Source organism: Eutrema salsugineum, unplaced genomic scaffold, assembly GCF_000478725.1.
Source record: "Eutrema salsugineum unplaced genomic scaffold, Eutsalg1_0 scaffold_6, whole genome shotgun sequence".
In the NCBI taxonomy this organism is placed as follows: Eukaryota; Viridiplantae; Streptophyta; class Magnoliopsida; order Brassicales; family Brassicaceae; genus Eutrema; species Eutrema salsugineum.
Genome location: NW_006256547.1, coordinates 8,448,505 through 8,473,439, shown reverse-complemented (window position 1 = coordinate 8,473,439; position 24,935 = coordinate 8,448,505). Strand labels below are relative to the sequence as shown.

The 24,935-nt window shown below is 37.2% G+C and overlaps 3 protein-coding genes across 3 annotated transcripts; all 3 read right to left on the bottom strand.

The window, feature by feature from the left end:
- Positions 1-1,763: 1,763 nt before the first annotated feature.
- Positions 1,764-2,600, bottom strand: LOC112083440. The gene has a single exon (XM_024151466.1). It carries the CDS (start codon positions 2,550-2,552, stop codon positions 1,764-1,766), a length of 789 nt encoding a protein of 262 aa, XP_024007234.1. The 5' UTR covers positions 2,553-2,600.
- Positions 2,601-4,935: 2,335 nt separating this feature from the next.
- Positions 4,936-10,053, bottom strand: LOC18012043 (receptor-like cytosolic serine/threonine-protein kinase RBK2). The gene is made up of 7 exons (XM_006395863.2): positions 9,690-10,053; positions 6,254-6,505; positions 6,017-6,171; positions 5,846-5,925; positions 5,618-5,753; positions 5,242-5,391; positions 4,936-5,168 (listed from the first exon to the last, which is right to left on the bottom strand). Exons 1-7 carry the CDS (start codon positions 10,036-10,038, stop codon positions 5,052-5,054), a joined length of 1,239 nt encoding a protein of 412 aa, XP_006395925.2. The 5' UTR covers positions 10,039-10,053; the 3' UTR covers positions 4,936-5,051.
- A 2,046-nt stretch (positions 10,054-12,099) lies between these two features.
- LOC18012025 (DNA-binding protein SMUBP-2) lies at positions 12,100-16,525 on the bottom strand. The gene is given in 9 exon segments (XM_024151691.1): positions 12,100-12,627; positions 12,856-13,013; positions 13,146-13,314; positions 13,552-14,583; positions 14,746-15,029; positions 15,122-15,217; positions 15,220-15,429; positions 15,522-16,269; positions 16,387-16,525. Coding segments are annotated over 8 exon segments (2,910 nt in total). The 5' UTR covers positions 16,237-16,269; positions 16,387-16,525; the 3' UTR covers positions 12,100-12,381.
- Positions 16,526-24,935: the final 8,410 nt, after the last annotated feature.

Genomic DNA, 24,935 nt, shown 5'->3' with positions numbered 1-24,935 from the left:
GATATTTTTATCTCTGAGTGAAATAAAATACAATTGTAAGGGTTTTTAGCTTATGTTTAGTGCTTTGATCTTAGGATATATGAAACTTAAACGAACACAAGAAAGTTTGGTCACTCAGTTCACGGTCTCGAACCGCTACGTCTGGGATGGGAACCGTCTCCCACAACTTCCACTATCAATCAAAGATTACACAAGCACACTAACCGGTGCTCTCTTTTGTGTTCAGGTACAAAGCTTAACCAAGAAACTTAGAAGGAGATTACTACACCAAAAGACACACTCTAAGAACTCTAAGAACACGAAGACTCGAACTCCGTTTCTTTTCTCTCGATTGCCTTTTCTCTCTCAACTTCTCTCTCTCGTTTCTCTTGCTTGTACTATGCTCCTTTAATTTTTCTCTGTGTTCTGTTAGGGTTCGGCATCGTCTTGCGGCTTCCTTAAGTAACATACGACTTGCCAAAACGTGAAACATCTGATATTGGGTTTTGTGGCTTTATTCCAAAACTTCTGGCCCATATAAATAATATTGACTCAAAGCCCATATCTTCACAATCTCTACCTTAGGCTTTGATTTTCTAAGGCCCACCTTCCCATCATCTTCCTTTTCACGTTTCTTCCTCATTGACGACAAAAGCAAAGCTTGCTTTCCCGATACTGGTTTCAATCTCCGACCACCGTTAAGCGATCTCCACCATTCTCCTATGTCATCTCTAAACCGCCTCTACGCTCGCAAAACCTCTCTAGTTTTTCCTTTTCTGATGGCGAGATCGAAGTTTCTCCTTCGCCTGAGATGCAAATCCCAATCTGCAACTTCAACTCCGGCGACTTCTCAATCCTCGACCACCTCTGACAAAATCCGAAGCTTACGACATCATTGGGCTCAACCAATTTCGATCCTTGTCACCAATTTCCCATCATCTCTCTCGATCGCGATTTCAAGAGATCAACCTGGGTTTTTCATTTCCAGTGATGTCGTCGCCGTCGACACTCTCTGCTATCTGCAACTGCCTTCACACGTCACCATTCAAGCCCTGAAGCCTCAGTTCCTCTTTGATTCTTTCCGATAGTGAAACTAGATGCAAATTTTTCTCAGACTAGAAAAAAAATTTCATCACTTGCGATTCCTCTTTGCTGTTACTCTTTGTAACCTCACCAACGAACCACGTCGTCTTGTTCGTTGTTCCGATGATTCCAGGTAACCCTCTTGACCTGAACCATCTATCCTTGCTTGTCTCTGTATCTTAAGATATCTCCGAGACACTATGAAATCTCAATTTCTGATTTCATACTTGTAGCTTCTATAGAAAACTTGATTCATCTTTGTCGACCTGTTGATTCATCTCATGTGCACTGAGCTTTGAATCAATCTCTTCATGAATCACTTCCAGCTACTCCACCTGAAACTAACCAGTCTCAATTTCATCTCCTTTGCAGCTCCTCCAGATGAACAGTCCATGTTCTTCAGCTACTTAGATGACCTCAGGTAAATCCCTTAACCTGAACCTTGTACTCTCGACTTGTTTTCCAGATTCATTGAAAACACAGCTAACTTGTCTTCCCTTGAATCTCTCTACAGCTCCACCTGGAATTAAAGTGTCCTCACCGTAATTCCAGCTGCCTCCAGGTAACTCCTCTAACCCATTAATCAAACTGATTTTATTTTATCGACATAAAAACATCTCCGAATACTGACCCGTTTCTATGTTCTTCTTCCTGCGAGAGCACACTGTCGATAATGGAGTTACCTGGAGCTGCACCACCCTTCAAACTAGGTTGAGAAGGTCGCAGCAAACCTGAGCTTTCTGTCCAGGTACTGCTTCAGTTACAACATCTGCTATGCCTTGACTTGTTTGAATCGTAGATAGAACTAGATCCCCTTTAGCTCTACCTCCAAAAATACCTGTGCCCAATATCTCTGAAACCTTTCCCACGTCATTCTCTTTAAACTCCATGCTCAGATTTTCATTAAAGCTTCTGATTTCTTGCCAATCCCTTGAAACTTTCTTAGACTCAATTTCATCTAAAATTTCCGATTTTTCTGATGAAGATGAGTCTCCACCTTGAGCTGATAAACTTTCTTTTTCAAAACCAAAAGGAGTTGGTCCTTGAATCAGATTCTCGCTGAATGTCACCTTCTTTGACTTCTCCTTTTTCACTTCTACCTTAGAAACAGTGCCTTGAAGATAATACAAACCACCATGGTATTTTCCAGATATTACCTTTTTCTTTCCTTTGTAAAACTGAACCTTGAAGTTACCTCCTTTATACCTGCAACCAGATTTCTCTAACATTCCATAAGAAATAAGATTCCTACTCACCTCTGGTATGTATTTCACATCCTTGAGTATCACTACAGAACCGTCTGGATTCTGAATCTGAATCTTCCCCATTCCTTTGATGTTACAATGAGTGTTATTAGCCATCAGAACTCTACCACTATCAAACTCCTTGAAATCAAACAAGACTTCTTTGTCTGGTGTACTATGGTATGAACAGCCTGAATCCAGAATCCATTCTTTCTTTGTATCTTGAGTGCTGACACTTAACACCATTGGTTCCTTTGAATCTGTTGCAACATTTGCAGAATCTGCAGGTTTCTTTCTATGAGGACAATCCCGTTTCCAATGTCCTTCATCACCACAGACAAAACAACCTTTGTTGTTTTTCTTTCCTCTACTCTTAGACCTTCCTCTTCCGTTCTCTGACCTCTTTTCTGATCTGCCTCTAGCCTCAACATATAACCCTTCTCCATCTGATCTTGGAAGCCTTTCAATTTCAGACAGCTCTCTCTCCTTAGATTTTGCAGCACTAGCTACTTCCTCCAACTGAATAGCTTCCCTACTATACTTTAGAGTATCCTTTAAAGAATCATACCTAGAGGGAAGAGAGTTGAGTAGCAGTATTGCTTGAACCTATTCTGGTATCTCGATGTTGAGGTTGCTCAAATCTGCAATTAGCTTCAAGAAGTCATCTACATTCTGATCAATTGATCTTGAATCCTGCATTCTAAAAGAATACACTTTAAGCTGAGCATGGACCCGATTAGGCAAAGTCTTTGCCATGTAAAGCCTCTCAAGAGTAGCCCATGCTTGAGCTGCGGTTACGCACTTGTCTAGTTTCCTTAAGACATGATCTCCAACACACATGAAAATAAGATTCAAAGCCTTTTCATCTCGCTCCAGCCTGGAAGCTTCATCTTTGCTCTTTTTCTTTATTGCCTCTGGATCTTTTTCATCCACGTCTTTAAAGGTCGGTTCCGTAAGAACATCTTTCAAACCTTGAACGGTTAAGTACGCGAGCATCCTTTTCTTCCAGATCACAAAATCCTGATCCGTCGAACATGTTCACCCCCATCTTTTGTGTCGTCATCATTGAGTTTCTAATCTAATCCTTAAGCACTCACAACCAAACCTGGTTGCTCTGATACCACTTGTAAGGGTTTTTAGTTTATGTTTAGTGCTTTGATCTTAGGATATATGAAACTTAAACGAACACAAGAAAGTTTGGTCACCCAGTTCACGGCCTCGAACCGCTACGTCTGGGGTTGGGAACCGTCTCCCACAACTTCCACTATCAATCAAAGATTACACAAGCACACTAACCGGTGCTCTCTTTTGTGTTCAGGTACAAAGCTTAACCAAGAAACTTAGAAGGAGATTACTACACCAAAAGACACACTCTAAGAACTCTAAGAACACGAAGACTCGAACTCCGTTTCTTTTCTCTCGATTGCCTTTTCTCTCTCAACTTCTCTCTCTCGTTTCTCTTGCTTGTACTACGCTCCTTTAATTTTTCTCTGTGTTCTGTTAGGGTTCGGCATCGTCTTCCGGCTTCCTTAAGTAACATACGACTTGCCAAAACTTCTGGCCCATGTAAATAATATTGACTCAAAGCCCATATCTTCAAACAATGTTTCTCTTCTACTTCATCATAATCTCGAATAACACACCAACAGAAACATCAAGATAGATGCATTGTTGAATGCTTCTACGCAGGGCTGGCTTACTCTAGCGCATATGAGTGTATTTTTCGATAAAGTGAAATTATTTTCAGGCTTCCAGCCAATCTTTGATTATATTTTTATAGATATCTTGATATAAACTTGAATTTTTCAAAGATTACGTATCTCAATTGTGTACAAAATTTTCATGTAGGTGTTCAACGCTGGTACGCAGTTTTGAAAAAAAATCTATGTTTCACATTCTGAGAATTTTTTGATGAAGAAATAGGATCTTATATGACTTTCTTTGATATAAGAGATGGCATAAAGGACAAATAAGCTCGACATCAAGACAAAGAACAACAAGAAATATCGACTATAACACCTCTTCTTATAGCTGCTGACATAGCTGCTGACATAGCTGCTCAAAGATCGACTCACTTAGACAGGAAGAGCACATCACCACCTAACCGATTCAGCATAGACTGTTTATACAAGACCATTTTGACAATAGATTTAATTCAACTATGATTGGTAAAATTGGATACAAAAAAACTGTTAACGCATTCCTCTAAAATTTGAGTCCAAGAGTATCTGCATATTTTCATGCCTTTAGTTCTTTGATTTCGGGAAGAACAAACCCTTTTTTTCCTTTCTGTAAAAGTCACATTGGTATATTTAAAAAATTAGCCGCTTCCCTCTAGTCCATAAATCTAGACTGTAAAATTGCAGTGTAGAAACAAAATATTATTTCTCTTCTCTTGCTTGTATTACTTGCTAGCATGTCTCTTAAACATCCTCTTAATACAAGCAAGAGAAGAGAAATAATATTTTGTTTCTACACTACAAAAATTGCATGTCTATATATATATATATATATTATTTGATATCTTTTTATGTAAAATCCTAAACTTAAAGTACTAAAATTCAGCATCTAAAGAAAGGTATGTCTATGTCTAAGATGATTTAGGCGTTAGACAGTACCCAAACACCTTTCTTTTTTAGGCTCACTTAGATTCATAATCCTTTTCTATCCCCAAAATGATTTAAACCCTCTTTTATTTCCTTCACTTCTTTCCCCATTTCTTGTGGTTTCATCCATTTCCAAGATCTATTTTCTGAATCTCTCTTGCCCGATTTCATCTCTGAAAGCTTTCCGATAAAAGGGAACTCTGCATTTCATGATGCACTTGAGATCGTTCAAGTTGCCTTTGAGGATCTCAACCACCTAATTTAAGGTCAAAACATCAAAACAAAGGTGGTTTTTTTACTTTTTATACAAGAAACTTGAGGTTATGTACCTGACTCATCCCAGGCCTCTCTATTGATGATTGTTGGATTGATAAAGAAGCAGCCAAAAGCGAAAGTTTAATCTGCCTCCACTCGTAGTCACCCTCTAGAGATGGATCGATGAGCTCTCTAATTTTGTTCTTCCTCATCAATGGTTTAGCCTGTGAACACAAAAATGAAATAAACTAAGAACAAAAGTGGAGAGGTAACATCTTTTGTCTTGGATCTATGGCCGAAGGCGTAAACTCGCTATAGCTTTCCAAAGACTTCCCGTGGACTACTACTTAGTCCCTTGGCTTGCAAGCTACTCCTTGTTAGGGCTTACTCATCCTCGGAAGAAAGAATCTCATGAGATTTGGAAGAAACAAAAGAAAAGGAAGAACTCACCCATAGAACAAGACTCTGCTTGGAGTAGTCAAGAGCTCTTCGTCCAGTAACAAGTTCTAGTAAAAGTACACCCAAGGCGAATACATCAGTCTTCTCATCTACTATCCCGTGAGTTAAGTACTCAGGAGCAAGATATCTGAAACAAAGAACGCAAATGTTTATTCTCTGAGCCATTCTTGGCAAGAACCAATATATCCAAAGAAGAATATGCTTAATGCTTAGTCTCACCCGAATGTGCCCTCAAACTTGGAAACAACATGGTGTGTCCAATGTTCAGGTAGCCACTTCGCTAGCCCAAAGTCGCATATCTAAAAAAAAAACGCAAGACATTCTCATCACCGGGTAAAGAATTAAATACTGTTTTGCAAGCATCATATATATATGATATATCTATGGTACCTGAGGCGAAAAATCATGCGTGAGAAGAATGTTTGCGGCTTTGATATCTCTGTGAATGATTCTCCTGTGACATCCTCTGTGAAGATACACAAGACCCTCTGCAACTCCTAATGCTATCTTGTACCTAATGCTCCATTTCATCTTCTCCTTCGAGCCTATCATACCATCGAAACAACTAAGTTTCTTTTCCCAAAACCATAAAGGCTTACAAGAGTGAAAGAAGGTAGGTTTACTTACTATAAAGCATAGAAGCTAAGCTTCCATGTGGTGATAACTCAAGAACAAGGTGCATTCCTCCTTCGACACCATAGCCTAAAAGCTTGGCTATGTTTGGATGGTTAACATGCGCCATTATACCCATCTCCGAAAGAAAATCTACGATGTTCTCTTCGCTGTTGCCTCGCATCAGCCGTTTTATCGCTACCATTTGTCCATTTGATAACTTCCCCTTGTAAACTTCAGCATAACCTCCTTTCCCAATTATATTCTCTGTCACAAAATCCATCAAAAATATTGCTAACAATTACATGAAAAAACTTCTAGTTTTAGTAGTTATGTGTTCAATAAATTTATTTATTTTGGCCAAAATAATGTGTTCAATATTAAATTCCATAAATTCTACGTCTTCTTCATAACAATTGAAATTACAAAAACATTCAGACCCAAAGATTACTTCAAAACAATCAAAAAGTTACCAAAAATGATTGCTAATTGTCATTACTTCATAATTAGATTCAAAAGTGATCTAATTTTTAGAAAAAAAATCTGCTACTTCTAATAGATCTAACAGAATCAAAGATAGGATTGTGAAGTACTGTTATTTCAGTGATGCAGAAGAAGAAGTATGCATTAACAATATTATTAAACCAGAAAATCAACAATTCTAATTTTATCAAACCGATTCTAAACCATATGGAGAGAGAGAACAAAGTTCATAATTAAAAAGTGAAAATTCCTCAGACTAGTCTTTAAGGTTAATGAAATGACAAACCTAGCCTAATATATTGAAGGGCTTATTAGACTAACCTTATAAAGTTGGTTTAAGTCCATTTTATCGAGATGTTGAATATTATTACGAAAATGCCATTATGATTTTTTTTTTTATAAATTTTTTTTTTTCGAAAAAACTTTAATTTCGAAAAAAACTTTTTAGAAAATCGAAATTTTTTTTGACGAAAAAAAAACATTTTTTTAAAACGAAAAAAGCAAAAAAAAAAATACAAAACCAAAAACTAAAAAAAAAAAACCTAATTCATCTTCTTCTCTCTCTTTCTCCTGCGCCGTTTTTTTTTCTCCCATGGAGCTACTCTTCTTCTTAACCTTTTCATTCCTCTCTTGCTCTCCTCTTTATCTTTTTTTTTGTTTTGTTAAATTTTGTTGTATGAATATGTATTCTTTATGAACTTCAAAGTTTCGATGTTTCAGATCGAGAAAAACACAACTAGTTTTACCGATTTTTTGTATCAAGAAGCCTCCAACGTTTCCAAGCTCGGAGATCTAGATCTTTCTATGGTTTCTACAATTCATTCTGTTATTATGTGAGTTTTTTTTTTCATTTTTTCGAATTCTTTGATTTTTTCTAGATCTGGGTTTTTGGATCTAATATCAACGATAAACTATGGAGATGTGGCGGTTGGCGGTGACTCTTAAGCAGCATTCTCGCCGCGTCGCGCACAACCGCAGTGGATAGACATTGTTTCGATGGAATGGTGGTGTTGTGGAGGTTGTCGGCGGCATATATTTTTTTTTTCAGGTACGTTTGGTAGATATATTTGGAAATCGATTTTGTATTTTTTTGGTTGTAAAGTTCATAATGTGTGATGGTAGATTTATTTGAAAAACGGTATGTAGTTTGGTAGATTATTAGTTATTTGATGGTAGATATATTTAGAAAACGAAATGTGGTTTGGTAGATTTATTAGTTATTTGATGGTAAAATTATTTTAAAAAACGATGTCGTTTGGTAGATTTATTAGTCATCTAATGATAGACTTATTTGTAAAACGATGTGGTTTGGTAGATTTATTAGTCATTTAATGGTAACTTATTTGAAAAATGATATGTGTTTGATAGATTTATTAGTTACTTATGGTAGATTTATCAGTCGTTTATATTTGAATTTTATATATGAGTAACAATATTTGTTTATTTTTTTCTGACAGATTATGGGCTTTGCCATGAACAAATCTTTGATAGGATATCCATCACCGATCCGACATGTTTTACTATGAATTGTAGATTTACATTTGGTAGATTTGTTTTGAAATGATGGTAGATTTATTATTAAATTGATGGTATATCTATATTTGAATTTTTAAAAATGATAATTAGATTTTGAATGATAATATTTTTGTTTTCAAATTATATTTGTCGTAAAACATTGATCCAGACATTTCACATTTTTATCACATTTGCTAGTAATGTTATTATTCAATTTAATTTATTTCTTTATTTTTATTATGATGTATATCATAACTGAAATCATTTGACATTGTGATGTTGTAAAAGTTTATGTAAATAGAGTTAAATGTAACAAATATTCAAAAATAAAAATCAAAAGATCATAAGTTAAGAGATGGTTATTACAAATATGACATATATGTTCAAAGTTAATATAAAAAGCAAAGTTATCTTAGAGAAAAGATATATCATAGAAAAAATATTTATGTTAGAAATTTTTGATCATTGATTATGGCATCTATATCGTAAAGAACAATACTCATCTGTGATCGAATCACAGTTAACCGACATAATCTTAGCAAACTCATGCAAAGAAAACGTCAATGGTAACAAAACCAAGTCAAATATAACTATGGAACAAGTCTACCATATGTACGAAACCTGTTTAACATACAATATTCCAAAACAAGTCTACCAAACCGCTGGTTTTTTCGTAGATAGGAGAATATATTTAGGACAAAAAAGTAATTTCAATCCAAAAAGTCAAATGTCTGCCAAACATTAACAACTAAGTCTACCTCAAGCATGGAAAATAACTCTACCATAGAAACAAGTTTACCATAAGCACCTTATATGTCTACCAGATCGAGGTTATCTTTGTAAATACCAAACTTAATTAATCTACCACATGATTATTATAAGAAGTCTACCATACGTACAATAACTCTACCAGATTACATAAACTCTACTAAACTGATAAACAAATTTACCAACATTCTGTAAGTCTACTTGATGTAGCAAATAATCTACACAATCCCAAGCCAAGCTTTCTCACCCGAAGGGAACGGACAGTCAAAAGGAAGGTGATCACCGGAACGATGACACTGAGCGAGAAAACATTCTGTAAGTCTAAAATGGTCATCACTTCATAGTTAGATTCAAGAATTGAAATCACAGAATTATAATTCTTCTTCAGAAAAATTGAAATCACAAAAACATTCACATCCAAGATTACTTCCAAACAATCAAAAGTTATCAAAAACGATTAATAATGGTCACCATCTTCGTAAGTAGATTAAAAAATGATCAGAAATTTATATCTTATTCCTGAAAAATCTTTCAATTCTAATAAGATTCTGAAAATTCTGTTATTTTAGTGATGAAGAAGAAGTGTACATTAACAATTCTACTAAACCAATTTAACCGATCCTAGACCGATTTTAAACCATATGGAGACAGAGAGATAACAAAGATGAGATTTTTAAGAACTTACCTACAGCGAAATTGTTTGTAGCAGATTTAAGATCAGAGAAAGTGAAGATTCTTCGAGGAGAGAAAACAAGAAAGTGAGAATCGTGGGAGCCGAATCTGAGATTCTCTCTCAAGCTAGTGCATCTTCTCAAAGAGCTTTTAATGGCATTGTTGTTGTGAAACGGAATCTTCAGATTCTCCAGCGATTTCTTCGATGTGCTTCTTAGAAGCTGAACGATTTTGCGGAATCGGGAGGAGGAGGAGGAAGGGTTCTTCGTCGTCGTTATCGTCACGGAGGTTTCAAATTCTTCGGTTCTGAAGAATTCTTCGAGAACTCCGGTTGGTGAAGAAGAAGAATCTGGAATTTTCATAATTGCGATGCTCTGAGGAAGAAGATGACAAAAAACGGTTTTTTAAAATTTAGACAGACACAAACATTCAGACAATTAATTTGAAACTTGAAGCGGCGAACTTTTTAGTTTTCCGCGAAAAAGGAAAAATCTTTTTTTTTTTTTCTTTTTTCTTCCTTTTTTCGTTTATATTATAAATTAAGAGAAGCTCGAACATGGAAATTTTACAAGCGAAGTTAACAAGAAATATCAAAAGAGAGAGAAGAAGAAATAATGAAAAACAAGTTAAATTTTAATTTTTTCCAATTTTTAAAAGAAGGTAGACAACATCAAAAGACAAAATACTTTGGAGCAATTTTAGCAAAAACAGTAAAGAAATTTTTAGCAAAAATATTTTGGAGCAATGAAAATGACCCAAAATCATTGATTGTATTTGAGTAAATCACAAAACAAAAAGGTTACTCTCTCTGTAAGTTTCCATTATGAAAGTTTTTGCACACTGTATATTTATTATTCATCTACAAAATTAATACTTTCTCTGTTCATGTTTAAAGTTTTTTATACAAGAATTCATTTAATTTTTATTTTTATACTAAAAACATCATTTGTTATTTATTTAAACACAATTCAACCAATAAAAAATAATCTACAGAATACAAATAGTCTAAAAAATAAAAGAATTATTAAATTTTGTATTGAAACTGAAAAAAACCACTTATAAGAAAAACTCTTAAAACATCACTTTTTCAGAACAGAAAAAGTATAAGAGTATAAAATTAAGGTGATATATAAGTTGAATTACAAACCCAGACACGTCCTGTAAAGATCATAGCAAACCGATCTGCAAAGCACAAAGTACAATCTGAAATCTTTCTCGAAATTTTTTATATAAATGACAAGTTAACTTCAATTTAATTATTATACAAATGTAGAAAGTGAAACATTAGCCTTGAACAGAATTAAGGAGAGAAGATAATTTTCTTTTAGAAAAAATTAGAATCTAAAATGTAAGAAAAGCATAAGAACATAAGACAATATACCATGAGAGAAGAGAAATCAAGTACTCCTGAAATTCAATATACTCTGATGGATGAAGTGAGAGAGGGTAAAATGGTGGAGAGACTATCACTTAAGGTATGATAAACCTTCGTTTTCGTACCACAATATATAAGACCATCCAATAGCTGTTTTTTTTTTTTCATATGCAAAATGGTAATGATAGAAAAGGACCTTTTTTCAAATGATAATAACTTTGATGAAAATTAAGTAAATGATTATGATGTAACAATTCTAAATTTCCATAAGTACTGTTTTGGTATATATGCAAAAAATTTCGACAAAGATTTCAGGTTGTACTTTGTTCTGCTTTGCAGATCGGTTTGCTATGATCTTTACAGGACGTGTTTAGGTTTGTAATTCAACTTGTAGTTCACCTTTGTTTTATACTTTTATATTAACTTTGTATATACCGAACGCCAAGCGTATATGAGTATTTCACATGACTATATTATATTGTAATGATGAGCTATAGGAGTAATACCTTGTAGATCCACCAATCTTCAAAGGTATATAGAGTACTAATAACATATCTACCAAACTGTAATCATTATAGAGTAATTAAGGATTTTTTTTTTCTTCCAGAAGAAGATACATTACTATAGAAGAAAACAAACATTTGATTGTCATTGGTTGTTACGTGGTACAAATAATATCAGAAGACATACTTTACGACCAAATCAAGGCATAATAATAACCACCACTTAATTATAATTCCGATAATATACTAGGCCACTAAACTGCCAATTAGCCAAGGAATCCTGATGTTTTAGCGAATGGAATAAAAACAATTTACTGGCTATTTCTACAATACTGAAATCTGACGAAAATGATACAAAATAGATTTGGAGAATATAGATCACTGCTTACAATTTGTTGTGCTTGCTTTACCAAACCAGAACATATTCGGCTCTTAAAATTTTGGTAGTCGTGATTTGTTTTGTTCTTAACGGATACTAAACTTTAGTATTTGCTTTGCTCTGTAGAGTTAAACAGATATATTGCCCAGCCACACTTCCACCTCTGTAGAGTTAAAGACTTTCGTCTTGGGACATTCAACCGCAGAAACCAATTGTATAAAATTTACATGAATTCTGTATCATTCATATACAGACACTACTTTCTGTGGTAACAATTGAAACAAATCTTTCCTGTACAACGAAACAACTCGCCATGGAAACATTTTACACCCAAAGAGAGACACAGTGAGAGAAGGGGAGAGAGAGAGAGAGAGAATAAGAAGAAGATTCTGTTTTTTTTCTTTTCTTTTTGTTTTGTAGTACTTACTTCGGTGTTTTGGAGGTTTTATTAGCCAAGGTAAGGCAACATTGGGTCCAAGCCTAGTCCTGACCCTCCTCCCAAGCTACCTGGATCAGCATGCTTTACTCTCCCGAAATGGCGTATGTGACGCAACAGTCTCGCAAGGAACGTGTTGTGGCAGATTGTTGAGCTATCGCATACAACTGCCACGTGTTTCCGGGCTCTTGTTATGGCTACGTTCATCCTTCTGCTATCCCCTAGGAATCCCACTGCACCTAGGTTATTTGACCGTACCTATATGTGGTTCACAACACAGTAATTGTCAATGAGTTCTTCGATGAAAAGCGTATCGGCAATTATGTTAATCGGTTTTGGTTTTCACAATCAAGTGCAACATAGAAAACACATTCTTATATGCTTTTGGGATCCGAAAATGGTTTAGAGATCGGCTTGTCAAGTTATGAGCAGAAGAAGTAAATGTATGAATGCAACAGAAGGTAACAGGACGAGAGTGGTGTGTACCATTGAGATGATCACTGCATCGGCCTCACGGCCTTGAAAACTATCAATGGTTGCGACCTCAACTCCATCAGCCACTGGAAAATCATCCAGCCTCTCTCTGAGAAGTTGCACCTGAGCAACATATGGGGATTGAACGGCAATAGCCATTGGACTCACACCTAAAAATCATGTCCAACGAGTTGCATATTAGGTTATATGCATCAAGCTTTTGATTCTTTAAACTCTAGCTGGTTTCCAAGTTACAACAAATAGGAATATTCCAGTCTTTTAACTGAAAATATAACACTCACCTGCATATATAAGAGAAATGACGTGATTAACCACAATATCTGCTTCTCCTTCATTGTATAATGAGCCTGTACCAGCTGGATCTAGACGCTCCTCGCAGCCCACTGATAAACTCCCATATGGCATTCTTGTGTCAAGGAGAAGCAGTGGGCATTGCGTTATCCAAGTTGGCTGCAGCAAGTGGAAAAAATATGTAAGAGTCATGAGGTTACCATAGTGCATACGATTTACAGTAACAGACACAATCAAAGATAGAATCATGAAACACAAATCAATAGTCTCGTTAAAGAAACTGAGTATTGCTAATAAAAGCGTAGAAATAGTAAACAGATGTGTGATCGCATGCCATGTTGTCATCACATTATGTAACAGAACCAATTAAACAGCAGAAACAGTAAGAAGAAGTACCTTCACGAATGGAGAATCGATAAGCAGATGAGAGGCAACACTCGGAGCAGATTTCAACCATCCACCATACATCTCCTTTGATGCCCAGCCAGCGATTACATCATTCATACGATACTGAGTTGTTAGCTTTGTAGCAAGAACTCCATCATGCAAAGACGCAGCTCGTTCCAGTAAGGATACACCAAGCCCACTTTCTAAAGCTTTACGTGATAGAATAACCGGTGCTAATTGGCATGGATCACCGGCAAGAATACAACGTTTGCCTCGCAATATTGGGATCCAGCAGGAAGGCTCGATAGACTGACCAGCTTCATCTATAACAACCAAATCGAATGTTTCTAGCCTCCTAATCAAAGGATCAGCTGCTCCAATATTAGTTGCAAAAACAACCTCTGCACTCGATAGTACTTCCTTAACAGTTTCTTTTTCCTTCTTCTTCATCGTCTTTCCGAGCTGTTTCAAGAGCTGACGAATGCCAGCTGCAAGAGAATCATCCTTCAGGCAATACCGAAGATCTTTTCTTAAATCTGACTTCTTCCTCTCCAGTTCTGCTCGAAAGCTTGCAAGCTTAGAGTTCACGATCTCCCCCAGAGACTTTGAAGCAACAGCGGATGATATTCTTGCAGGGTTTCCTACTCGGACAATGTTTAGTCCAAGATGTGAGAGCTTCTCGACCATATTGTCAACAGCTGCATTAGTAGGTGCTGTAACAAGTACTCTTTCTCCCTGTTGAACAGCGAGGGTAATAACCTCCTTAAGCATTCCAGTCTTTCCCGTGCCAGGAGGTCCTTGAACTATCATAACTGGTCTTTTCTTGTTTACCCCCAAAGCTATGGCTCTCCTTTGAGAATCATCATATAACTTTTCCACTGGCTCGTCACTCAACTCCGCTTCACACCAGTCTACATAATCATTCTGCTCCAGCCATGTGATATCTTCCCCATCCCCAAATAACGTCGCCACTACAGCAATTGATGGATTTTTCTTCTGCAGACCATTCTTCTGCAGAAGCATTAGGGCTTCGCAGTTACGCTGTAACAGAAGACCACAATAAGCGAGTTGCAGAAAGAAATAATGTATTTGAGCAAACACTTGCAATAATAGGCCATGATAAGCATATTTTTTTATGTCGTTAAGATGAATGTTACTGGGAATAAACTCTGCATCTTCAACCAATATGGAACAAAGATATACCTCGTAAGTAAGAGCATCGGCCAACCCATGAATACGATCAATTCTCACACTCTTTCCAAAGAGCTTGGAGAAAGTAGGGTCTCCATGACGAGACTCTAGAGCCACACCAATGCTGCACCCATCATCTCCGAGGTTGTGAACAAACCCCTGCGTACATGAAGTTGCTCCAGCTCCCCTACTGTCACAAATCCGTATGCAAACCATGTCACCAGGGGAAAGTGTAGTAGGAGGAAGACGGTGGTTGTCTCCAACTTTAAACAACACCAAGTGCATACCTCCAAGTCCTGCATTTTGATTTTACATATTCAACAAATTTCAGTGAAAACTACAAGATAGAGTTTAGTTATTGACAGACAAATATCTGGTTGTGTCTAACCTGTGGAGGTACTAACTGCATACAAATTGCAAATTGTGTCACAAAGCTCCTGTGGAGCTTCACCGTGCCTAACCAAGAACTCGATCGGTTTTGAGGATCAGAGCTCTCATCTGGAGTAGGGATAACATCTAGTTCTTCCTGCGTAACTTCCAGTTCTGTATCTCGTTCCACCTGAAGTAATTGCGACATACGGCTGGTGAACTCATCAATCCTTGCCTGTATGGCCTTCACCTTCTCCGAGTCCATCCCAAAAACTCCTTGAACAGGCTTTGGTTGATTAGCTTTGCGAGCAACCTCCCGATGCTGAGCTGCAAAAACACCAGACAAACCAAAATTTCCAAGTTCAGCCAAACTATAAAACCAATAAATAGATTGGAATCAGAATTAAAAGAATTCAAACCTGAATTTGCGATCTCCTTGAGCAGCTTCCAAGACTGGGTCTCCTTCCAATTCTCGATTACGTTCTTGCGCTCAAGGTCTTGAAGAACATCACGCAGCTCTCTCTGGAAATGATCGAACAAGGTGGGATAATGTGTGCAAGCCTTCAAACAAATGACTTCAAGCCCTAGCGGCATGGGAATAGCGTTGAGATACGGCTGAGCCTGAATCACAAACGTCAAACCGGAACCAGCGTTTTGCCTCAGCTCCGAGAACTCGCCCTGAACCTCCGCCGTGGCGAAATCGGAAGCCATCGCTTTCATTGCTTGGCTAATCCACTTCACTACGTTCCTCCCTAGATCTCTCCTCCCTAATGGATCTCCGTTTTGATTCAAAGCACCAAGACTCAGTTCCTTATCGTTCTTCTTACTCTCCTCCGGTTTCTCATCGACAAAGGTTTCACTACTAACACTCACAGATTCACTATCGTTCCTCTTCTCGATTTTCCTAGACCTAATTTTATCGGAAACATTACTTTTCCTTCGTGGCTTCTTCTTCGTAGCACTTGAAGCGCCATTAATGCCGCTGCAAAAAACCTTCCCACGAACGCCGCCGCCACCGTCGGAATCTCTCTTGACGGAGAACACACAAACGTAATTCGCCGGCGGTCTAGTGAACGTGAACGCCGTCGACGGAATCCTAATGCTTCTGCAAAGAAAACTTGAAGCTGCGTCCATCCGATTTTTCTCCCGAGATAATGAATTTTCTCTCTGTTTCCCGAGAAAATGCAAAAGAGAAAAAAATCTGTAGTTAGAAAGTAGAGGCTATAGACATTTTCAAGGAATCTGAGAAAGGAAAATGCAGAATATCGAAAATTCTTCGTGGACCTGTTTATATAGTGAAGAAGAGTTTCAGATATTTGAGAAGACGAATCTCTCTCAAATTGCTGATGATTTTGAATCTAAGCCGCAAGATGAAACTTGAGGCTCTCAGAGAATATTTGTATTTTATTTTATTTTATTCTTTTTTTTCAGTTTGAAAAATTGGTAAACGAATTTTGATTTTGAGACTCAAAACTCAGAGGAGAGTCGTGATGAGAGATCGTAGTCGAGAATTGTGATTGGCTAGGATTGATTCTTTGTGGGCAGGCGACGTGTTTAATTACTGTCCTATCCTTTATTTTTTGTTTGTTGACTTATACCCCCTTTCTTTTCAGATTCTTCTTTTGAGACCCCGTAATTTTAGCTTTTACAATTGGTCCCATTTTGCTTTGAGTGGGCATGGTTCAGATGATTTCATTGGTAACACAATGGGTAAGCGGGAAAGGAGAATGGTAAGTGTTCAGATAAATAACTTCTCATGGAGAAAGCACACATGATGCCATGTGTAGTAGATTAGTCGATGAATAAAATGTTGGACCCAAATTATTATAAAGCCCAAAAGCTTTAAAATTTGGTCAGAATAAAAATAAAGTCTTTCAAGGCAACTTAAAATGTGAGGAATATTATTTTGTCCCACATTGGAGGATTGAAATTTTTTTGAGTCATATAAATATAGACACACACATGACATAGTTCAAAGTGTGTGAAGGAGAACCAAGGATCCCTCGCGCGCCGCCGCAGCCGCCAAGCCGGGCTCGGGGCTTGGGTCAACATTTTTGGCCCAAATTGCTAAAGTTTTCGGTTCAAATTCTTAACAGAATCACGACATTAAATTGCAGTCAAATGTCTATCACAAAAATCACGCCAAGATTAACGCCCAAATCGTGTCATTAGCACATAATTAATCACGTTATTAACATGCTGATTACGTGCGACGCTCCCATCTCCTTTGCTATATATATCAACTTCTCCTCTTCCATTTTTTACTTACTTGTCTCAAAAATTTTACAGACAAAAAGTCGTTCACACTTTCCTCAATCTCTCACGTCTCTTTTCTTCTTTCAAGAGTAAGTGTCCGAGAGTATATCGTAGAATATTAGTTCGTCATATTCTATAATCGGGTGCTGCGATTATACGAATACTAGTGGTTGTATACTGGGATTCATTATCTCATCCAATCGCCACACTGCGGGAGAAATTTTGAATTAAGAAAAGAGATCATCTTGCCTCCACTTCTCGTTTTTCCTTAATCCGATTTTACAAAACGTTTTTCTGTGTCTCAAATCGTTTTCTTATATTGCAATATTTGTCTCCTCTAAATTTACTTCTTATAGTCTTAATTCAAAATAATCCGATCCTGCTTATCGCTTGAATCGGATCCTATATTGCTTTACAAACGATTTTTAGAAAACGTTTTAAGGAAAAAATGATTTGTTTTTACAAACAAAAAACCGTTTCCGCGAAGGCCTTTAGCAAGTTACGCGAAACGTTATTGGACCACACAAGGACAGTTTTATAACTTCCTTTCCGCGTCTGTAAATCGTCTCGGTTAAATCCGTGAACGGTTTTTTCAAGTTCAAAACTCAAACGCGATTCTACGACCGCTCTATAGCGTTTTCGCAGAACACATAAATTAGCGACTCTTATTTTTAATCGCTATTCTATCGATTCTATTCAACGAATCTGACAATTTTTCTGTCTCTTTTTTGGAACAGATGTCGAAAAATGTGGAGAAATCCGTTGATGGAAGACAAGAGGATGTCGCTGAATCAACACCCTTAGCGGTTGGAGATGCAGCACTCGGATCCCTGCCCACAAACATTCCGACTTTACCCAGCGCTATTGCTGCAGGTATCTCACCGGATAAGTTTGATGGTACCAACTTTAAACAGTGGCAGCAAAAGATGCACTTTTCCTGTGCACTCTGCATTTGGATAGGTATCTCACCGAGGACAAACCTGCTTTGCCCGCTGGGAATACTGATGTGCGTGCTGTTGCATGCGTTGAAGCATGGGTCCATGGGGACTTCCTTTGCAAAGGCTACATCCAGAGCCGCTTGGTTGACCAATTGTTCAATGTCTATTGCGAAATCAAGTCATCCAAAGATCTCTGGGAAGCTTTGGATAAGAAGTACAAGACTTTCAATGTATCCTCTGGAAGGTATGCAACCTCCAAATTTACGAGGTACATGATGGTGGACTCAAGGCCCATCATGGAACAAGTCCATGAACTTCAGATGATTTGTCAAGAAATCGCTGATGAAGGAATGAAGATCTGTGAAACCTTCATAGTAAATTGCTTCGTCGACAAGCTACCTCCTAGCTGGGTAGACTTCAGAAACTATCTGGATCATAAGCAGAAGTCGATGACCTTGTCAAATCTGATTTCTAGGCTGCAAAATGAGTCTTTGAAACACGAGGTAAAAGCTGCAGCGCTTGTCAACCCTGAACCATTTCACTCCTACAATGCAAATGTAGCAGAGTTCAAGAACAAGGGAAAAGGGAAAGTCAAAGGCAACGGGAAATTTCCTCCCAAAGGAAGGCAAAACAAGTTTGCTCCATCATCATCCACTTCCTTTAAAAAGAAAACTCCCAAAACACATATCCAATAGATTGGGAAGGAATGAAAGTCTCACCCAAATAATAATTCTTTGTGAAACAAACAAATGCACAAATGTAGTTCACATGGATAAGTCCATGTAGAACTTGATATTGGTGAGAATATGTGGCCACGTACATAGCAATTAAAGTAGGTATGATTAGTTAGAAGTTGAACACAAGAATCGTTAGGTTTATCTCTCAATTTTTTCCTGCCTAACAAAACTTATGTGTACGTGTCCATTAATAGACTTTGTGAAATTGTTTCAGAGGCGGAAGAGATAAACCATACGGCAGAGTATTCAGAGCAGCCACATCGAGTATTTGTTGTTATAGACCTGTAGTAGCATGGTTATGCATTTATTATTTTATATTCAGTGTTAGTGTCGTGATTAAGTGGACAAGACTCTATGGTCTAATATATAAGTTTCTTGGACACATTATTATGGCATGTTTGTATGGACACATGATAATATGAAGCTCCATTTCTCTATGGACATAACCATATGATCATGCATAACTAATATATCGGAACAATACATATGGACGCGATACACATAGGTCTTCATTTTTCAACAGTGTATTATTACTATATTTTAAATTATTCACATCCACATGATTTCTCACTTTATTAATCGAACCTGTCTTTATGTACATAACCATATGGAATAAACCCAAATATATTGTACTTCGTGGATATAACCATATGGACATATACGCAACTATATTGTACTTAGTCTTATATAGCCACATTATATGGACATAACCAACTTGTCATACCTACTGGTTTTTACCGTAAGCAGGGCTATATATATGTAATTTGAGATGCCCCATTATATTCATCCACATACGACTATTATCCAAGTTACTTAATATCACCTTCAATTACTTTGACTTACTTACTGTCAATGTACACAATTAACCATCTAAATTTTAATGCCAGTGTAATGGTCACGTACACATCCACAACTTGAGCTAGCTCATGCCACATCAACAAATAAAATATGGCTCCAATTGTCAACAAACCAACAAATTCCGCTATAACAGCTTAATTACATGGTAGCGATTATATGGTATATATAGTTATGGTTAAAGAGCTTCATTCATATTGGTATATACTCATGGTTGTGTAGTCATGGTTATGGAGCTGTTGTGATATTGGCATTCTCACATGTAAAACAGTTTTATGATTAAGTGGACAACACTATAGATTTAGGATATACGATTTTTTAGAAGTACATGGTAGTGACTATATGGTTGCATTGTCAATAATTGTCTTTCATTTTGCCTATGTCAGATTTCTAGTTATAATGGACTTGGTCACCATGGGTAATACATCATGGACATGGTTACGATAGACAAGATATCATGGATATGGTTACCATGGAATAGATATCATGTACACAGCTTGAATATCACGATCTCACCTAGCTCGTACTCGTCTGACTTCACAACTCCTTCGCCGACAGTTTCGGAGCAAGGTCAGCTTTGTCGACGGATTCGTGACGGCGAAAAGACTCTTTTTCGAGGATCAGTGAGCTTCCACGAGATCCATCTCCAGTGAGAGATAAGAGAGTAATAGAGAAGAGGAGATCTGAGGGAGAGCGAGAGAAGAAGAGAAGAGGAGAACTGAGAGAGAGCAGAAATCTAAGAGCGAGAGATATAATCACTATATGGAAAGAGAGCAAATATCTAAGAGCAAGAGATATGGTCACCAGATTGACAGATCTGAGAAAGAGAGGGAGAAAGAGAGAGAGAGAGAGAGAGAGAGAGAGAGAGAGAGAGAGAGAGAGAGAGAGAGAGAGAGAGAGAGAGAGAGAGAGAGAGAGAGAGAGAGAGAGAGAGAGAGAGAGAGAGAGAAAGACTAAGCTCAGGGAAAGCTTAAGACGAAGAAGGAGATACAGAGAGAATGAGAGAGATGTGTTTAGCCTTTTAATTACTAAACCGTCTTCAAATTCGGTTAACTAATTTCATTCAAACGAGTTGCTGATAATTAAATTGGAAGGAGAGGACTGAAATGAGTTTTCATGTCTATAAACTATAACAAAGTGTTATCTTATTTGAAAGTGCTAAAATCTGTAATTAGGAACTCAAAAAGAGCTATAGAGCGTAAACGTCTCAAATTTATAATAGAAATAACATAATAGATCTGCAGATAAATAGGTAATAATTAGAAAAAAAGTCAGTCGAAGAAATGTTGGATTGCCTTATATGCCTTGCAGTGTTGATGGGCCAATTGGTATACAGCCATAAATAACTTTGGGAAAATGTGATTGAAATAAGCGAATACATCCTTTCTAAGCTGCCTTGATCAAGCTTTGAAGTTCACCACCATTTATGGCCCTATTGGTTTTTAAGAGCAAATGACAATAAATTGCCTCTATGCACAAGATGTAACATATGTATCCACATCTTGTCATGGGCTCCTATAGGCTATAGCATATATATATATATATATATATATTCTCTAGATCGTCAATCTTATTTTGCAGCCGTGAGTCACCAACTTCTGAGATTGAAACACTTTTGAATTAACTCTAAGAGTGCAGCAAACAAAGTAGTAAAGAAAGGATCGTATCGACAAGGACCAAGCATACTCTACGAGAATGCAGGTTGAAAATAAAGGTAAGACGAATGACAATTGTTTTTATGATTTTGAAAATCCTAAAACTAAGAATAACAATTTTTTTATTTACGGCAAGACTAACAATTAAATAATGTCAATTCAAATGAAAAAAACGCTAAATCTAGGATCAATTCGCCAAAAACATGAATGATAGCAAAATGATTTAAATGCATTAAAAATCGTTCTAGAACTCAAACTAATAAATAGATTAACCTTTTTCCCAAGGGATTAATCCCTTTGCTTAGATCTACGAAAACTAACTCCCATTGAATTCAAATGTTCTAAACATGCATTTTAGTCTGATCTGATAAGTTTACAAAATGCCTTCACTACAAGAATGAGGGGTTTTTCCGTCGAATTAGTTACGACGATTTTTAGTCGTCGTAAATTTACGACGGCGTTACGTCGTATTTACGACGATCAAAAATTTTGTCGTAAATTCGACGTAAAAAATGACCCTCGTAAAATCGTCGTAACGTTACGACGATATTACGACGAATGAAGAACGAATTTTATTTCGTCGTAATATTGTCGTAATATTTACGTCGATAATACGACTAATTGTCCTCTATCTCGTAATTGACGTAAAATCAATGTAAATGTGATGTAAGTTTTATTTCGACGTAAATTTGATGTAAATATGCAATGGTAATATGTTGGTAACAAAACAAAAAATTCTATATATACCATTTCTTCTCTCATTATTCCATCAACCCAAAAAAACATATAAAAAGACACAAATTTTTTGAGTTTTTGAATGTTTAAGTAAAATTTTTGGTAGTTGAAATTTATATCAAATTTCAGAAACAAAAAGTCAAATATTTGTTTTTGAAATGTCTATATACGATCTACGAAAGTGGATGTATACGCCCAAAAATGGTGATGGGTCGTTGACTGAAGACTTCAAAAACGGATTGGAAATATTCATGTACCAAGCCGGCCTTATGCAAACTGTAATTGAAAGCGGCAAAATGTATGGTCCTTGTGTGAAATGCAAAAATAGGAAACATATTCCTATTGACACTGTCTGGCAGCATTTATTGAATAGAGGGTTCATACCCCCAATACTTTATTTGGTATCAGCATGGAGAGGGATATGGTCAAAGTAGTGGTCAGATGGCTGCACGGAGTAGTAGTAATCATCAAGAACATGTGGATTTTGAAGCGTCCAATGATTATCAAAGTAGTCAAGTTCAGGGTGAAGATCATGATAGAATGCATGAAATGGTTATTGATGCATTTCATGAAACACATGCTGATACTGTTGAGGAGCCCAATGCAGATGCGAAACGCTTTTATGATATGTTAAACGCAGCAAAACAGCCTCTGTACGAGGGATGTAGGGAAGGTTTATCAAAATTATCATTGGCAGCTCGGATGATGAAAATAAAAACTGATCACAATCTATCTGAAGTTTGCATGAACGATTGGGCAGATCTTATTAAAGAGTATTTGCCAGATGATAATTTGGCTGCTGAAACGTATTATGAAATTCAGAAGCTGGTTTTTAGTCTTGGATTGCCTTCTGAGATGATTGATGTTTGTGTTGATAATTGTATGCTTTTTTGGAGAGATGATGAGAAGCTTGAAGAATGTCGTTTCTGCCAAAAGCCAAGATATAGACTGCAAATTGCTGGGCGTAAGAAGATTCCTTACCAACGAATGTGGTATCTTCCTATCACTGATAGGTTAAAAAGACTATATCAATCTGAACGGACAGCTGCGTCGATGAGATGGCATGCAGAACATTCACAAACATATGGCAAAATGACTCACCCGTCTGACGGGAAATCTTGAAAACATTTTAACATCGTACATCCAGACTTTGCTAGGTCTAAGCGAAATGTTTATCTTGGTCTTTGCACTGACGGGTTTAGTCCATTTGGTATGTCTGGTAGGCAATATTCATTATGGCCTGTGATTCTTACGCCATATAACCTTCCTCCAGACATGTGCATGCAAAGAGAGTTTTTGTTTCTAAGTATATTAGTCCCTGGTCCAAATCACCCGAAGCGGGCCCTTGATGTGTTTTTGCAACCACTCATACATGAGTTAAACCAGTTGTGACATGTTGGAGTACGAACATATGACTGTTCGAGTGGTAAAAATTTTACGATGCAAGCGGTGCTTATGTGGACAATAAGCGATTTCCCGGCATACGGAATGCTATCAGGTTGGACAACGCATGGGAGGTTATCATGTCCTTATTGTCTTCATAGGACTGATGCATTTCAGCTTAAACATGGTAGGAAAACCTGTTGGTTAGATTGCCACCGTCGGTTTTTACCACCAAACCATCAATATAGAAGAAATAGGCGTTTGTTTATAAAGAACAAATTGGTTCGTCTCCCTCCACCAGTGTACCTAACTGGAGAAGAGCTTGAAGCGCAAATAGATCATTGGGGTGGACTTGAAACGGTCCCCCGAGGAGGAAATTGGCACACTCCTGCGAATAAGCCTGAAGGATATGGGGCTCATCATAATTGGCAACAAGAAAAGTATATTTTGGGATCTGCCTTACTGGAAAGATCATTTGCTCAGACATAATCTTGATGTTATGCACATTGAGAAGAATTTTTTCGATAACATCATGCATACTGTTTTGAACGTTCAAGGAAGAACCAAAGACAGCGTTAAATCACGGATGGACTTACCCGATATATGTAACAGAATTGAGTTGCATATGGTGAGTAATGGGAAAGCACCTGTTCCTGTATTTCGGTTGGGTGCTGAACAGAAAACAGCATTGTTTAATTGGGTATCATCATCCGTGAAATTTCCTGATGGATATGTATCTAATCTGGCTAAATCTGTGGATAAAGGACAAAAGTTTTCAGGGATGAAAAGTCATGATTGTCATGTGTTTATGCAACGGTTACTTCCTTTTGCGTTTGCTGAACTCCTACCGGGACATGTCCATGAGGCACTAGGAGGCATTGGAGCTTTCTTCCGTGATCTAAGTACAAGGACATTATCAGAAGATGTAGTTGCACAACTGTCTACAAATATTCCAATATTGTTGTGCAATTTAGAGAAAATATTCCCACCTGCTTTCTTCGATGTTATGGAACATTTACCTATACACCTCCCTCATGAAGCAGAGTTGGGAGGACCTGTTCAGTTTAGGTGGATGTATCCGTTTGAACGATTTATGAAGCATTTGAAGGGTAAGGCCAAAAACTTAGCAAAAGTTGAAGGGTCTATCGTGGCGGGAAGTCTGACAGAAGAGACTTCTCATTTCACGTCTTATTACTTTGCTCCAAAGGTTCATACACGCAAACGGGCTCCAAGACGTTACGACGATGGGGGTGTAGGACAAAGTTACGCAGTAG

What these genes read in the sequence shown, in the direction of transcription:
- LOC112083440 (XM_024151466.1), bottom strand. Translation starts at nt 2,552, where the DNA reads ATGGTGTTAAGTGTCAGCACTCAAGATACAAAGAAAGAATGGATTCTG.
- LOC18012043 (XM_006395863.2), bottom strand. Translation starts at nt 10,038, where the DNA reads ATGAAAATTCCAGATTCTTCTTCTTCACCAACCGGAGTTCTCGAAGAA. An exon ending in CTTAGCTTCTATGCTTTATA is followed by an intron (nt 6,172 to 6,253) that starts GTAAGTAAACCT and finishes ATGGTATGATAG; the next exon opens with GCTCGAAGGAGAAGATGAAA. An exon ending in CGCATGATTTTTCGCCTCAG is followed by an intron (nt 5,926 to 6,016) that starts GTACCATAGATA and finishes TTTTTTTTTTAG; the next exon opens with ATATGCGACTTTGGGCTAGC.